The following is a 17,524-nucleotide window of genomic DNA, read 5'->3' on the forward strand; positions in this document are numbered from 1 at the left end:
GAGAAGTAGGTCTGTCTAGCTGTGCGAATTCCGAAAGTATGACGGCTGCCTTTATAGATCTTATAAATGCACTTCAAGTTTTGTTGTTTTCCGCCACAAGCGTTCCGGCGTTTTCTTTTTTCATGCTTTGTACTGCTGTTGTGTTTCTCCAAGGTGCCGTACGCGCACCAGTCATCCTCCTGACCTTTACAGGAGCAATGTCATCGATTGTATTTTTAACTTTTGAGTTAAAATGATCAAGGAGAACATCAACCGGGTCTGCAGATAGACTCGGTGTCACAGATCTAACCCGCATAAACTGCACACTAGTATTCCCGTTTACGTACCTTCTCTTCTTGACTGTGACGGATCTCGTTTCTGCGACGGGAGAAATCAATATATCAAAGAAAACACAATAATAATCAGATAGACCCACGTCCGTAATAACAGTAGATGAGATGTTTAGACCCTTACTAATGAGCAGATCCAGAGTCTGGCCCCGAGTGTGTGTGGGTCCGCTCGCGTGCTGAGAATGGTCTATATGGATATTAAAATCCCCTGCAATAATAAAACAGTCAAAAGCAGACGTAGTTGCTGATAAAAGTTCAGTAAAATCGCACAATAAATGTAGAAGAGTATTTTGGCGGCTTGTAAATGATTACGAATAAACTCCATGGAGTACCTTTTAGTACAATACTAAGATACTCAAATGACACGTGATCGCCAAGTGGCACCTGCTGCATTAAAATATTGCTTTAAATATTCCCCCTGCTCTCCTAACAGCTCTACAGGAACCCTTATGAGTGAAGTTTGTAGGCCGATTCATCGAGGACTGTTACACTCCATCCGTCATCTAACCGAGCTTCATTTAGAAGATCATTGACTAAAAATGACTTGTTTTTAAGTGCACGGATGTTTAAAAGTGCCAATTTAACACGTTAACACAGTAATCTCCGAGAGATAATGATAACGAGTCTTTATTAATCACACATACGTATGCACAGTGAAGACCCCAGCATGTCGGGAAGCTGTGTACAGTAAAAGGAAAGAGATTACACAGGTTTGCTGTACGCCTTGAGAAGGCCTTGGCCAGATATCGATAAAACTAAAGGGACTTTGGGTTCCCGCTTGTTCTGTGAACATTTGGGAATGTTGCTAGTACTGTCGCAGGGACCCAACGCATATCACTGGGAGCTGTTATCAGTTGTTTACCCACAACAGATGAAGGACGGTGTGGGCGCTGACGTTATGGGATAAACACAAGCGAACACTCACGCTCTCTCACAGATATATAGAGGAATGCACTTTGGAGTCGGTTCCCCTTAGCACTCAATAAAATGTGCCGCGTGCCAGGGGTAATAAACAGTCATTTGACGTGAAGGAAGAGGAGTTCTCTCTCTCTCGCTCTCTCTCTCTCTCTCTCTCGCGCTCTCTCTCTCTCGCTCTCCCCCCTATTACCAGGAGCATGGCCTTCACAATATAAACCTGTCTACTCACCCAGTATGTATGAATCAGCAAAAGAGGTGATGCTGTGACAGTAAAGGACTAACAGAGGGGGAAAAAACCCAGACATTTTAATGCTTTTTACGTATTTGCTTTCAGAGCGTGTATATCTGCTTTCAGAGTGTAAATATTTTCTCCCGTGATTCTTTCTCTTTGACTGAAATGGTATACATCTTATAATCTCTTAATTTCATCATCTCATATCGTAAAGTGTTGTTTTTGAAAGACTTGAGATTACTACAATCAAAACTTGATCTTATGGAAAAAAAAGGTGAGAATGTTCTTTGCATATTTTCCCTTCACTATTTTTATATATATATATATATATATATATATATATATATATATATATATATATATATATATATATTTTACTACCTCTGAAATTATTTACTGTGTGTCAACTGGACATTTCCTGCCCCCTTGTGGAACAAACAGAGCATAACAATAATTTTGTAAAATGTTTAGTTTTAATCAATCCTTCAGTTAATTAGAAGGTTTTTGGCTTCGGGTGGTTATAGATTATTCTTGGAACGTTTTCTGAAACTTATCCACAGTCCAGCCTTTTGCCTGATGGGGCATATTTCTAAGATATTGATGTGAATCTTTTAAATGTTAAATTAAACAGTGAAATAGGTTTAGATGTTCGATATCAGAGTCCTATCAGATTTGGTTCTGGGTGGTAAATGATTATTTTGAAGCTTTAATTGACTTTTTATAATGTTCATTTGTGTTTAGCGCTCTTAATTTAACACTGGAACTCTGTTGTTCATGCTAGTACTAATCGACTGATCCTTGATGTTTTGAGTTTCCAAACACTGAACTTGATGCTAAATGACCGTTTGTCCTCTTTCCCAACAAAATGTCTTATATATTTACACCGATCAGCCATAACATTAAAACCACCTGCCTAATATTGTGTAGGTCCCTCTCTCCTTGTGCCTCCAGAACAGCTCGGACCCATCGAGGCACGGACTCCACAAGACCTCTGAAGGTGTGTGTGGGATCTGGCACCGAGACGTCAGCAGCAGATCCTTTAAGTCCTGTGAGTAACAAGGCGGGGCCATCATTGATCTGTGAGTTACAAGGCGGGGCTCCATGGATTGGACTTGTTTGTCCGGCACATCCTACAGACACTCGATCGGATTGAGATCTGGGGAATTCGGAGGCCGAGTCAACACCTTAAACTCTTTCTCATGTTCCTCAGAGCACATCAGTGAGCTTTGGGCGCCCATGACCTTTTAATTATGAAGACTAGCTAAGATTCAGATTTTTTTTCCCACTTAAAATATGCTTTAGTGCTAGTTTGTTTAAGAATACTGCTCCATGGCCAGCGATTTGTAACGATGGGGCCACGTTTTATTTGATTCCCCACATTGCTAAATCAACTCAATAAAAGCGGGATTAAAATAAAATAAATGTAATGAGTGTAATAAAAGACGGCTTCTCACGAGACATCACCAAGCTACATACCCGCGGTTCTCCAAGATGTATATCCAGGGCGTCCCTCACCGCGTTGAAGTCACACGACATAAGACTACCACGTACAGTTAATAATTCTGGATGAGAGGAAAGTGCGCCAATAAAAACCCTGAGATCATAAGAGGTGCGCAGCAAAAAGTCTGAGAACTTCCCGTTACAGACTTTTTAACCTTCCCAGTTTATTTAACATTATAATTTTATAATTTGACACTTTTGTGCATTGTGCATGTGTAAGGGGGGAAAAAACAGTCCTGCCATTACATTCTGTTCATGAGGACATTCACGGAAAAAAATAAAGGACGTAATGTGGAACAAAACATACAGAAATATTTAGTAAAAAGAATCTATTTACATTTCTGTCACATCAGGCAAGTTTCGGTAAAGCAGAGAGCGTGGCATGGGTCTCAACGATGTCACAAACACTGACAACGTCAACAACAACAGTATAATAGACATTATAAAGTGGCGCTTATAGACACTGCATCGCGCTCTCGCTCTCTTCATCTAGTCGCCGTTTTCCTCTCCTCATAACCACCGAGTACTGATCTCAAGCTTGCCATGTGACAGAAAGGCCGCTGTGTTCAGTACACCAGCTGCTTTACACAATACATTAAGTGTGGAACATGGAGGCCTGAAGCTGCACTGTAGTGGTGATGATGATGATGGTGATGGAGGTGTTTATAACGAGGCCAGCTCCTGGGTCAGTCTCTCTTTCTCTTTCTGCAGATCCATGATGCTCTTCTTGTTCTGCTCCAGTCGATCCTCCAGCCACTGCAACAGCGGGCCGCTTACTGCTGACATCTGACTGCACAGGTTTTTGGTGAATACTGAGAAAAACACACACACACACACACACACACACACACACACACACACACACACACACACACACACACACACACACACACACACACACACACATTAAAATATAAATACCTCACAAAAGGCCAAAAGAGCTTCACCCACTGACCTGCATTTATACTACAACTATAACTTCTCTTACTCCTAACTACAGACACTACTCCTACAACTACAGCTACGATTAAAACTCCTACTACAATTACAATAACTACAACCACCACTCCTTCTACAACTACAGCTACAGTAACTACTAACTCCTAATAATACTACAGCAACGGTTACTTGTACTACAACTACTACTACTACTAACTCCTCCAACTACTATAGCTACTACAACTACAGCTATAACAACCACTAACCGCTCCTACTACTACAGCAACGACCACTTATACTACAATAACTGCTACATCAACAACGACTACTACAACTGCCACCACTCCCCCTACAACTACTACTACCTCCTCCACCAACTACTACAGCTACTACTACAACAATACCTACTACTACTACTACTACTACTACTACTAATAATAATAATAATAATAATAATAATAATAATAATAATAATTTTACCCTATATAGAACTTTTTAAAAACAAGTTCACACCATGCTTTCCAAATTGAAAAACTGATTAAACAAAAAAGTTGATTAAAAAAAAAAAGCCATAAACTCTAACCGAATTTGCAGAGCACATTTATTTGAGGTAAAGCGGTGTACCTGATCCATTGTGTATCTTCGTGATTGGATCCAAATGAGTTAAACTACAGAAAACAAAAAGAGAGAGCGAAAGATATTTCATTTCCCCACGGTACAAGTTTCATAAAAAGAAATCGAATCATCATAATGAGCAGAACATCATCTTAGGCTGCTCTTAATTACCATGTGACCTTAGATTGGAACTACCTGCATAGGTCTCCACGATAATATCACAGAAATGTGATTTCAAAACATCATGCGGTGGTATTTTTTCCCGTTCGTTATTTTCTTGTATTTATTTCATTTCATCATAGAATACTTTCTCTTCGCGCTGGATCCTGAGCGTTTAAACGTGTCTAACAAATCCGCTTACTAAAACCCTCGGGTGGCTTCAAGGAACATTATGTCGAAAGTTTTGCCCCCCCCCCCTCTAAACGGAAGGAAGTGAGAACAGTATTCCACCTGTGAATCCTCCTGTACGTGTCCTGTTCCTCTTGACAGAGAATTCTGGGAAGTTCCACTGCGGATTCCAGACACACTTTACCGATGGCCTCGTGAGGAATCACGTGGATTGGAATCTCGATTCTCTCGTACCTCGTCGCAATACGGAGAAAATGTTATTCGTGTCATTTAGAAATTTACGATTTTCCAGTCTTACGTACTTCGAGAACAATTTGCGACTTCACCCATGAATAAGAAAGACATCACGGATCAGGTTAGAAAAATGAAATGAACGGATTAAAATAGCTGTATATGAACAAAATCGATATATAAAAGACTGATGATTAAGTAAAGCATGATGTCTGTAAACTAAAAGTAATAATAATAATAATAATAATAATAATAATAATAATAATAATAAATGATTAAAGAAATGTTCATTACTTACTCGGAGCCTTTCTGGGCTTGCACTGACTGAAAACATGTGTACAGAACTCGACCCGTCTAAAAGAGAACCGCCATCGTTAAAATGAGCAAAGCTGCAAAATCAGTCTCCTCTTTTTTTTAGTTTTATTCATTTATTTCACCTAATTCATTACTCTGAACTTTAAAACATGTAGTTCAGATCTAGTGACTGAAAAGGCCAGAGCATATGATTCCTTCTTTATTATACTTGGTGAGTTCATTATGCTAATTAGTCACACGAATTGCTCAACATGCAGCTCTTAGCATCCAGGTTACACTGCAAGAGAGAAATTACAGTATTTGGGTGTAATAAACCTTTAAAACTATAAGTAGTTAGTATTTGGTGGAAATACTGCCTTGGGTGCATTTTTTTTTTAGGTCCTCCAAAACTAGGGTCCTAGAAATGTGGTCCTAGGCCTGCGGTCCTGAAACTGCAGCCTCCGGTATTGCAGGAACATACTACTGAGTGTAGGAGTGAAGCTACGGGTGTGAAACGTCCGGTCCATGGTCCGAGAACCGGATTTAGAATCCACATTTAGTTCTAAATGAAAATTGTCTTGTGGGCAGTTATTGAATTTAAAGCGCTGTTATTTCACTAGGGGGCGGAATAGAGCCATAAACTCAGCTACTGATAATAAAATTAAAATAATTTGACTGAATTCCTAATTAGCAAGATACAATACTTGAGTCTTAAATTATGAATCCGGAATGTAATAATATAGCGTGACCCGAAGCTTTTGGTGGTGGAAAATCCATAATGTCCATTTGGGGTTGTTAAAGTTTGGGAACCTGTGCTTTACGTATACGGAACTAATTATTTACTGCGTTAGTGAACACAACAAACCCTGAACATCGAGATGTATACAGCATACGCAATGCTGGCGGTGTTTATAAAAAAAATTAAAAAGGAAGTTAGCGTGTCAGTTAAGAGAAACTTGATGTGTGCCGATGCAGTTGTTCGGATTGATGCATTGCTTTAAAAGGCAAATCTTAACTCTGATCTTTTTAAAATGCTCCTTCTTTATTTCATCAGCATTCACGAGTTAACACTAGGCCAACTCCAGATTCTGAACAAAGTCCAATCTGAATCGAGGATACTGAATCGAATCGTATCAGATACTGAATCGCTGACTTATGAATCAAAATCATCTTGTACCATGTGCAAGCCTGAGGTTTATTCCCCGAATGTCTCGAAGTGTAACTTTGTGTGTGTATTTCTCTTACCTTTGTGTTCTTATCTTCTATGAAGCAAGAAAAGATCAGACCAACAAAACCCTGATCCATCATTTGGTACATGGCCTGGGTCCTCACATCTGCAGAGTGACACAGACACGCTTAATTACGGCCTTAGTGAAGTAATTATCAGGATAAAAGTCGTGTAACCCTGAATATCTTCCCTGTTCCTCTACAAACGGTGCGTACACGTCACTTTTACCACATCTACAGTGATTATATAAGCACGTTGCAGTTACTCATTAGATTCTTCGTCAGATATTTGTGTGTGTGTGTGTGTGTGTGTGTGTGTTTATTCTGCAGGTCGTTGAGAACACCTGACCGACATGTGATGGCCACACGGTGATGTGAGGATGAGAGTGGTACCATCCCACCACCCGTACAGGACGTCCAGTCATCTCAGCCAACCTGTGCTTTCAGGTTAAGAAATAAAACTTTCTTTTTTCTTCATATTTAGTTCATTTTTTACGTGTGGACATTATAACTTACCGTTATCAAAGTTATCGTACCTATGAATAACACTGAATGGAAACTAATAGGTTCTGTGGGTGGAAAGTTGAGACATTAATAAAGTTATACAGTACTGTGCGAAAGTCTTGGCCACCCTAATTTTTTTCATAAATGTTTCTTTTATGACTTCTGCATTACTGAATCAATATAAATTCGATTCCAAACATGACTTTTCCAGCAAAACTTAAATGAAACATTACAGGGAAATGTTTGTTTGGCAGTAAAGAAAGGAACAGATCACATAATACAAACCCAAAGTCCTGATGAAGTCTGTGGGGTTTTATCTGCAGAGTCGAGTGATGCGTTTTTAATCAGCACAGCGCTGTTACGCTTCATATCCACTTGGTTTAGTTTATTATCGTTTACTGCTTTTAACAGAGGACTTTATTTATGTACAAATGTCCAATTTCATTATTTTTGGAAGGCATCTTTGATTTATAGCATTTCTTTGCATGTGCCTAAGACTTTTGCACAGTACTGTATATTATTGTACACATTTAGACATTGTGTAAGTTTTTTTAAATAGTTTGTTTATAAAAAATAAATGTGTACTGAGGGGGTCTGTGAGAAGTTTGAGAAGATCTGCTCTGATCAATAAGATACATTACATCTGTTTGAAAAATCCCACAGTGTTGTTCGTGTGATGATGAGTGTAATGATGAGGATGATGTAGTGTGATGATGGTGAGTGTGAGTGTGGTGATGATGATGATGGTGAGTGTGGTGATGATGATGATGGTGAGTGTGATGATGATGTAGTGTGATGATGGTGAGTGTGATGATGATGATGATGTAGTGTGATGATGATGATGATGGTGAGTGTGATGATGATGATGATGATGATGAGTGTGATGATGATGATGATGATGGTGAGTGTGATGATGAGGATGATGATGATGATGATGATGCTGAGTGTGTAGTGAAAGGATATCTCAGCTTCAGTGGAGGCTGCAGAAAGTTGCTCAGGAGAAATCTCCACACGATCCTTCCTCTTGTCTGACCGCCGCAGAATAATAACCGAGTGAATGTGGACAATGCGATTTGTGTCAACCTGTGGAGGTGATCATTTATTTACACAAACCCCAAAATGGAGGCGTTCGACATGCAACAATTTCATTAGTAATAATAAAATATTTCCACTACTTCACCTCGCCGATGCACAGCCCCATGACTTCTTCTTTCTCTGTACTCAAGGCGTGATTCATACAAACTAGAAAAGCATCTGACTCTAAATGCACCGCGCTTATTGCCATTATATTTGTTTTAAAAACCAAATAAGACCTACCTAACCCTGATTTTTAACTAATGTTTTCCCCTCCTTGTATGAAGTATTTCCGCATTAGCGTCACCTGGCTGCGTTACAATCAAACACTTCCGGGGACAACACCAAAGACATGATCGTTTAATTAAATACTTGCGTTCGTTACAAAAGAATATAATCAAACATATATTTAAAAGGAAAAAGGCGGATGCTTTCTTATTACACTGACATTGCGTTTGTAAACGAAACATCCATCCTACATGTGGTTTGATGAGGAAGAAATTCGTTTCTGGTCGGAAATCAATAAGACGCACACAAGGCTGTCAGAGGATTACAAGTGTCCTGAACGCGTCCCTCTCTCACCATGTAGTGCACTACATCATACATAGACGCTGTTATATCGTGCCCTAGGTAGTGCACGTGTATAGGGAGTATTGAACGTATTAGTGTTTACCCAGCGCTGTTGATTTCTCCAGCAAGTGGAAGACGTTATTCCAGCCAGACGGATGCCGGGGAAGGATCCGTGTCAGAAGCAAGCTTGCGCTATACAGAAGTGCTTACAAGGTAAACCTCGTTTCACTGCAATATAATGTAAACCTTAACCTAAATTAAACATTTCTGCGTCTTTTCTCTCTTTGAAAGCCAACAACTACATTGAAGGTCGGTGTGAAGATGTGATCCGGGCGATGAGAAAATGTTGTGAGGGTCATACCGGAAAGAATTCCGTGTGCTGCTCCGGATTTACACAACAACACAAAACCACAGAGGATAAAACAGACCGAACACGACTTCTTACAAAATAATGTCACTTATTTAAGACGTGCGTGCTTATACCTGCACGATAAGGCCAAAAGTTTGTGGACATCTGACCGTCACACCCATATGTGGTTCTTCTCCAAACTGTTGGAGGTACGCAATTGTATAGAACGTCTCTGTATGCTGTAGTGCGAGCTCCATGAAGACGCGGTGTGTGAAGGTTGGAAGAAGGTAGAAGAACTCGAGTGTCCTGTACAGAACCCTGACCTCAACCCCACTGACTCATCACCTTTGGGATGAACTGGAGTCTCCTGACCTCAACCTCACTAACGCTCTTGCAGCTGAATGAACACAAATCCCCACAGCCACGCCCCAAAATCTAGTGCAAAGCCTTCTCAGAAGTGTGGCGCGCATTATAACAGCAAAACACAGGGGGAAGAAATCTGGAATGGGATGTTCAACAAGAACATATGGGTGTGATGGTCAGGGGTGCACATACTTTTGGCCATATAGTGTATAAACAGTGATGTGTGGAAGTTTGATTGCTTCAAAGAAGTCACTTAACATTGTTCTAAAAATGTGCCTCAATGTTGATTAAAGGAAAAATGAAAGACAACGTGTATAACCCTGAGCCTTTATGACCCGTATTGTGTGTAAGAGGAAAAAGAAATTATGGAGAAAAATTGTATATTTTAGTTAAAAGTATGGAGCCAAAAACCCCATTGAGTGAAAGTCAGAAAGTATCTACGTTTAAACATCTCAAGTATTCATGAGTAAAGGTATTCTAGACACAACTACGTGTGTGTTTGTTAATTATTCAGCTTGGAAACCTTCATCAAAATATTCTTCGCATGTTACACCTGATCGTACACACGCGAGTACGAGGAAAATCAGCGTTTCTGAAACTTTAGAAAATCCGGCGGAGTATTTTTGTTCAGTTTGTCTTACGCAAACATTAACACACAACTTTACTAAAAGATAAATGAAGCCCAGTGATGGTTTCGTCGCTATTTAAACTTTCTTATTTGACTGTCGTGGTTTGGGGTGATATCTTTTCAATTCGCACGCTTCATGATAAGGCAACGCGTGTATAGTTTGCGGTTTGGGACGCAGCCCTGAACAGCTCTTAAACGTGCGTACTGATTCGCTTTTTGCAACGTTCACGTGATTCCACTCGGCAAAACTGACACGTACCAAAACAAATCCAGAAAGACGAGACGAATAGCTGAGAGCAACTGTTGTTGAAGTTCAACTGTTTATTTATGGAGATGAAAAGATGGAATTACAACTTTCTTGTTGTTGAATCCCATTTAGTGGCCTCTTTGAAATCAAGCTTTATAATCCGCCGAAGGGGAAATGATTCTTAAACACTTTTTACATCTACGATATACGTTGGTTTAAACACAGTGCTTAAAGGCTGCCCTACGTACGTACACATCTTTGGACGTACATATTTAAAGACGTGCCACCATCTTTCATATCACAAAATATAATCCAGAACGGTTCAAAGAAAATGTAACATCAAAGGGAAAACTAATCACCAAAATGTGAAAATAATACCAAAAGGCATGAAATCAGTGCAAATATTAAAAATGCTGGCTGTGTCATGCTGTGTGTATAACCTCTATAACATCTACAATATATATAAATAAGTCGTCAAAGAAAAGAAAAAGTTGCGTGCAGTAAGTTTTCATTGTTCTTCCTAAGACCATGTAAAATGGACGAGGGGCTTCTTATGACGCCAGACCGAGCAGGAATCCTCCGACGAAGCCTCCTGAGAGGACGAGGTTCTTTTTCACGAACGTCTGCACCTGTACAAAAGAGAGAGGAAGAGGAATGACTGAGAAAAGAACGAAAAACACCTGGTTGCCTCTGCCTGGAGGTTATAGATTTGTCGTTTGTTGAAAGATGGCCGTTTCCGCAAGATCTTTAACGTAGAAATATTCACCAGAACATCTCGGTCTCTCGGATTTGCATCCAATATTAAGACTACAAGATCAAGACTCCTTATTTGTTTGTTTGTAAAGTCATTCGCAAAGTATTTCAGCACGGAAAACAGACCTTAAACGCGTCGGAAGTTAAACGGGTGCACGCTATACGACTTACTTTTTACGAAACCGGCGAATGCGCTCGCGCTACACGACTGTAACGGCTCGCGATGGGCTGTGTGGTGGACGTCGCGGTGCGTGCGCAGTACACGACTGATTTCGATTAATCACACACACACACTACACCACTTTCCACATGGAGAGATCCTTAACAAAGTGCATCTGATTCCCAAAAATGAATTTTTAGGCCATTATTTTGTACGGAAAGAAGGACACACTGGTTCGTTAGACGCAGGGAGAGAGGATCGTCTGTTCTGCGAAGAGAACTGGAGGCAGAGTGCAGAAAAACAACAGAGTGGTATTATTATTTTTTTTTTTACTTTTCACGTTGTCCGTTTTTATTTTTGCGCTTCTTAAAACCCCTTTATTCAGAAGACAAAATAGGGTAATTTCCTGTTTTTCTTTTTTTACTAATTCAGTTTAAGTCCCAAAACGTAAACACTGCACACCGAAGACTACTCACTTAAATGAAAGGACAGACATGTACCAAAATAGATCATGGTTTAAAAAGGTTCCATTTTATTAAATAAACGACGACGATTTTTTTCAACATTTGCGGTGCAATTTGCGAAGTTTTTTTGTGAATCGGCAGGAAATTGCTTTGTGCGGTCTTTCGCGGTGATGTTTGTTGGTAAACGAGACCTTTTATCTGTACTCGTATTCGACGCACGCAATCGTAGAGGGCTTCGTGATGTGGTCACATGACACGTCTCGGCCCAAATCTGCGGAAAAATCTCAACCTGCAACTGTTTCTTTATACGAAAGCTATTTTACGCCGTTACGGAGGCCTGTGCAAACAGGCTACGGACCGTTCGGGTGAAAACACACAAAATAACTTCTTACACAAGCGTTCTTTATTTGACTGTGTTTACATTTTGCCCTCGCGCTCCTGCACTGATAGATGCACGGTAATCTTCCTCTGAGTTGAATAATTCCTTAGTAAAAGTACCTAGCCTGTAAGATTAAATTCTCTGTGGTCTCAACTGAAGAACATCAAAGATAGTACCCCAGCTCCGAGTTAAAGGTTCTGCCTTGAACAGATGTTTCAGTGGCTACTAAACACGCCAGTATTTCATCAAAAATAAAGGTGACATTAGTAACTGTAGTATGGACACAATTTTAAACGAATAACTGCTTAATTAAATGAAGTCAATTTAATGATTGAAGGAAAAGAGTAAGAGTAGCTTCCGAGTTTCGCACGAAATCGGTACCATCACGATCAGACCTCACACAGTTACCTCTTGTACTTTCGTCTTCACTTCTTTAGTCGGATTCTCCGCGTTCAGCTTCAGCTGCTTCTTGGCCTTGTTCATGTCCTGCTCCACTCTCTTCCAGTCAACTGTAATGTATCCCGTGTGGTTCGCAATCTGAAAAGGACAAAAATAGCTCGGAGATCTGATCTGCCGCGTTTCAGAGGGTCAGCTCTTAGGATTAGTGAGGACCAGAAGGCTGTGAGGTATGGGACCTGAACCTCATCATCGGTTTCTCGGATCTGTACGGAAGCCCAGAAACGCCATGGGTTTCACTGCCGATGCTGTGAGCGGCCATTTTGATTCGACATCGCTCCCTGAACTCGGAGTTGAGGAGCTGAGATCATGAGACTGAATTCCTAGTTAAGGAGCATTTTCTTTGTTGTTGTTGTTGTTGTTGTTGTTGTTGTCGTCCCCTCCCGGTTGAAGAAAATTTCAAAATGGCCGCTCACACATCAACAGTAAATAAAAATTTTTTTTTAAAAATCACTTAACTGCATTACTTTAAGAGTTTATAGTAGTATTTACTTTACAACAAAGACGTATTCATTACAGTACAGTTCACGTGTTTTGAAAAAGTAAGCACGTCGTGACCTCATGATCACTAACATTAACTGGTTAGCTTTTTTGCTAGCAAAACATGGTTTTCCCCCCAAACTTTTTAGCTCGAACCTAAAACTTTATATTGTGTTACCTGAAGCAAAAAGAAGCCGCCGCCTACAGCCGATGCTGCAACTTTTCCGACCTTCTGAAACAAATACCCTGCACACCTGAAACATGAACACGTGGTTTGAACGCTGTCACATGATAAACGATCAACGAGAACACATTAAAGGAAGCTTGATCCATTTTCCCACCGTTTCAGATGGTAATACTCACCACCCAGTCACTCCACCGATAGCGAGTTGGGTTGCGACCGTATACTTCTCGGCAGCCGGGCCGGAATTATTACCGAACATTTTGTTCCACCATCTCTGCTTCTTGACCTGCTCGGCCAAGTCGATCACGTCGAAGGTTTCGGCGTCTGTTACGACAAGAACATATCTAGCATCACTATGTTACTTACCTCACCTACTATTTCAGTCTGATGTAACTGTATTTGTAAACCTTGTGTTTTTCTAAATCTTACAAATTTATTTACATTTAAATCGTGTTAATGTATTCATGTACGTTTTTTGTGTATTTTATATATTTAGCATTTTTTTTCTCGCACAAATTGGCACTTTCCAACTCGTTTTTTATTTAGAAGTATGCAACTGAATTTGTGTAAAAAATACTTTTTTTTAATGTCATTTTACTTGAAGCTTTACGACCTTTTTTACGCTCCAAACCTTTTTCCAGCTCAATTTAGATAATATTTCTGGAGGTTATTGAGTTAGCCATGGCCTCAGAAGCCCTTGAACCCGAGACAGCTAGCGATGAGTCGTTCACAAACGAGTCGATGTTTTAAACCGATTCTTTTTGATGAATATTGCAAGTCGACTCTTGCATATGAGACATTCTGGATTTTATTATACAGTGCCCTCTACTGATATTGGCACCCTTGGTAAATATGAGCAAAGAAGGCTGTGAAAAATTAAAGATTAAAGATCCACCTCCATGTTTAACCGTGGGCATGAGGTACCTTTCCATATGGCTACCTCTCTGTGTGCTCCAAAACCACCTCTGGTGTTTATTACCAAAAAGCTCCATTTTGGTTTCATCTGACCATAGAACCCGATCCCATTTGAAGTTCCAGTATTGTCGGCACACTGAAGACGCTCGAGTTTGTTTTTGGATGAGAGTAGAGGCTTCTTTCTTGAACGCCTTCCAAACAGCTTGTGGTGATGTCGGTGACTTCAGATTGTAGTTCTGGAGACTTTCTGACCCCAAGACACAACTAACTTCTGCAGTTCTCCAGCTGTGATCCTTGGAGATGTTTTATCCACTCGAACCGTCCTCTTCACAGTGCGTTGAGACGATACAGACACACGTCCAATTCCAGGTCGATTCATAACATTTCCAGTCGACTGGAACTTCTTAATTATTGCCCTGATGGTGGAAATGGGCATTTTCAATGCTTGTGTTATTTTCTTATAGACACGCCCCATTGTGTGAAGCTCAACAACCTTTTACTGCACATCACAGCTATATTCCTCGCTCTTAAACATTCTTATGAATGACTAAGGGAATTTGGCCTGTGTGTTACCTCATATTTATATCCCTGTGAAACAGGAAGTCATGGTTGAACAATTTCCTGTTCCTAGTCTCCCAGGAGTACTAAAAATAAATGAAAATATCAATGTAATATACTTCAAATAGATTTTTCTCATATGAATTCATAGGGGTCTCAATAATTGTTGCACACCTATATTTAACAAAGATATATTTTTGGATAAACCTGTGTTGTGTTTGTAATTGTTTTATATCCATGAGAGCAGAGTATTTTTGTGAAAAAAATTGTTTTAACAAAAGTTCAAAAGGTTAAACAATAAAGAACATTTTTCACAGCCTTCTTTGCTCATATTAACCAAGGTGCCAATATTAGTGGAGGGCACTGTAGCTCTAGGCAATGCAGTTGCTCTTGTAGTGTAATTTAATCCATGGACATCTCTTTTTAACATCTGACGTGTTCATTAGTGTGAACGATGAGAAGTGTGTGCATTTGTGCTTCCTCGCTGATTTACTTTTTTATTTAAATAGATTTTATTAAATGCTATGTAAGGTAAGGCTGTTTTGTACATTAGAAGGTAGAGATAGAATTCATGAAACAGTTTTAGCCATAGTTAGTCAAAAAAAACAACAACAATTTGTTTAAAAAAAAATACATAAATGAATAAATAGTCTCGTTTAAGGGGAAAATAGCAATGAGTCGTTTGGGAGTCGGCTCTTGTTCGTGAGACGAGTCAAATAATTTGACCCACTGAAAAGATTCGGAATTATAATCACAACATATGTCCTACCTTTAATAGGTTTTCGTATTTTGTGCTATTTGTTCTTGTCTACTTTATTACGGCGCCATGATCCGAAAACTATGAATAAACTCTCTGAGCGTTAAAATGGATAAAGACGCACGAAGAGAACTGCGCATGCGCAGAACCTTTTTTCAGCGCACCGGTCATCTTTTCCATCAGACACGGTTTGTCATTAACTCCGTCTGTATAGGGACTCGTTGTGAGACACTATTGCCTTGTTGTTGGGGTTTTTTGTCATCCAAAAACTAAACGGAGGTAGCTTTCATTTCGCTAATCAGTCGCAGAGGATTTCCCCTCAAAGCCTCAGCCCTGCGTCATTTCAGACCTGGTCCTTCTTCACCAAAGTTGGCAAAACTGTTACGCTAGAACGTTCTGAAACCTCCCCGGTTATCCTGGAGCAATATTACCTCCAACAGCTATACACTAACTAGCTATTAGATTGAAAAAGAAATAAAATACATAAATAAACGCTTCTCCTTGCATATCATTTGGTCCTTTCACATTTACGTGTGAAAGTCAACGCTAGCGTAAATCTGGCTAGCTTACTAGCGGCAAGCCTGTGTAATTACTCTGAAATACAATGAAAAGAGTAATACACGATGAAATAATTCCATTTTAGCTTCCATTTTGGTAGATCCTTTTATTTATTTATTTTTTATTAAGGCTGTTCTTAGAAAAGCAGGAGCAAATCCTTACCTTTCTTCTTCCCAGCCATTTTGTTTGTGTTTCCCACCCGGACGCTAATCCGTGGCGCACTCTTTCAGTCACGTGATCCATGCACGAGCGCCTAAACAAATTTTCATTTTTTTCGTAAGTTTTGCCTCATAAAAAAAATAAATAAATAAAAAATCACCTTTAAAGTGGTGAACAACAAGAAATGCTTAAAAACTGTTCAAATATATGACGCTTTTATTAATTAATATCATTTATATATATATATATATATATATATATATATATATATATATATATATATATATGACTTCATATATAATATATATATATATATATTTGTGACCATCATTATTATTAAATAATAATAAACAAAAAAATAATAATGATGAAGTCACAATATCATTTATATCTATCTATCTATCTACCTATATATAAATATTTTTGTGACTTTATCATTATTATTTTTTTGTTACTTGAAACTTATGTCTTTTTTTATTTGTATTGCATAGTAATGCAATAATAAGACAATAAATAATAGTAATAATAAGTTTTCGGAGGAGGAGGTTATGGCGCAATAAAAGCCTTGCTAATAAAGTAAAAGCGTTTATTTTGGATTTTGTCAAGATGGTGGTCTGTAAGGGCGTGGTTCCGGGTTTCTGAAGTTCGAAGGACACTTGGAAGGAAAGTTAGAAATGGGTGTGGCACACTAATCTGAAATCAGTGGTGCAGTCTATTCCAGTGAAGCATTAAGACACTCGTTACAGTGATGTTATCACGGGTAAGGTACGACACGAAGCGGAGTGTCTAACCCACCTCTAACCCGTCATCAAATCTAGTGTCCAGCAGATCATTAGCTTCATTATTGCTTGAAAATGTTCACAATAAACTGTACTCACGTCACACAATGTCAACAGTAAAGATTGGTTGCTAAGCAACATAACAGGCAAACATTAGGGTGTGACCCACTGTCGGGTACGGCTTAAGCGTAACGACGGTATTGGTTAAGAACTTTAAGCAGTGCATTAATACAGAATTTAATTACTGTGGCGCGCTCACAGGAGCGTATTTAGAAGATTTTACAACAAAAACTTCACGTCGTTCCTTGACAACACCGTTACCCTTGATATAATCACTGTAACGCGCCATCTCGTGGTTTATTGTTGTCTTTTATCACATCATGACATAATTCACATCTCAAAACTGGATATTTGGAAAGTCTGCTGTCTCTATAAGTTGTGACTGGATGTTTTTTAAACGGCTAAGACGAGGGTCGCCATGGCATCAGAACTCGTTATAGGCTGCTAGCTTACGTTTTAGTGTTTACGGTTGTTATATTACAGCTTTTGTGGCT

General features: G+C 39.3%; 3 protein-coding genes across 3 annotated transcripts; 1 reads left to right on the plus strand and 2 right to left on the minus strand.

Moving 5' to 3' along the window:
- Positions 1–3,123: 3,123 nt before the first annotated feature.
- brcc3 (BRCA1/BRCA2-containing complex, subunit 3) lies at positions 3,124–8,501 on the minus strand. The gene is made up of 8 exons (XM_053649132.1): positions 8,318–8,501; positions 8,100–8,220; positions 6,983–7,069; positions 6,652–6,740; positions 5,411–5,466; positions 4,984–5,115; positions 4,543–4,586; positions 3,124–3,791 (listed from the first exon to the last, which is right to left on the minus strand). The coding sequence occupies exons 1-8, from the start codon at positions 8,420–8,422 to the stop codon at positions 3,643–3,645; spliced, it is 783 nt and encodes a 260-aa protein (XP_053505107.1). The 5' UTR covers positions 8,423–8,501; the 3' UTR covers positions 3,124–3,642.
- cmc4 (C-x(9)-C motif containing 4 homolog (S. cerevisiae)) lies at positions 6,985–9,980 on the plus strand. The gene is made up of 3 exons (XM_053649135.1): positions 6,985–7,080; positions 8,907–8,994; positions 9,073–9,980. Exons 2-3 carry the CDS (start codon positions 8,937–8,939, stop codon positions 9,231–9,233), a joined length of 219 nt encoding a protein of 72 aa, XP_053505110.1. The 5' UTR covers positions 6,985–7,080; positions 8,907–8,936; the 3' UTR covers positions 9,234–9,980.
- A 442-nt stretch (positions 9,981–10,422) lies between these two features.
- Positions 10,423–16,242, minus strand: fundc2 (fun14 domain containing 2). The gene is made up of 5 exons (XM_053649134.1): positions 16,195–16,242; positions 13,424–13,568; positions 13,239–13,314; positions 12,533–12,661; positions 10,423–10,997 (listed from the first exon to the last, which is right to left on the minus strand). Exons 1-5 carry the CDS (start codon positions 16,211–16,213, stop codon positions 10,920–10,922), a joined length of 447 nt encoding a protein of 148 aa, XP_053505109.1. The 5' UTR covers positions 16,214–16,242; the 3' UTR covers positions 10,423–10,919.
- Between the last annotated feature and the right edge of the window lie 1,282 nt (positions 16,243–17,524).

Source organism: Ictalurus furcatus, chromosome 18 (assembly GCF_023375685.1).
Source record: "Ictalurus furcatus strain D&B chromosome 18, Billie_1.0, whole genome shotgun sequence".
NCBI lineage: Eukaryota > Metazoa > Chordata > Actinopteri > Siluriformes > Ictaluridae > Ictalurus > Ictalurus furcatus.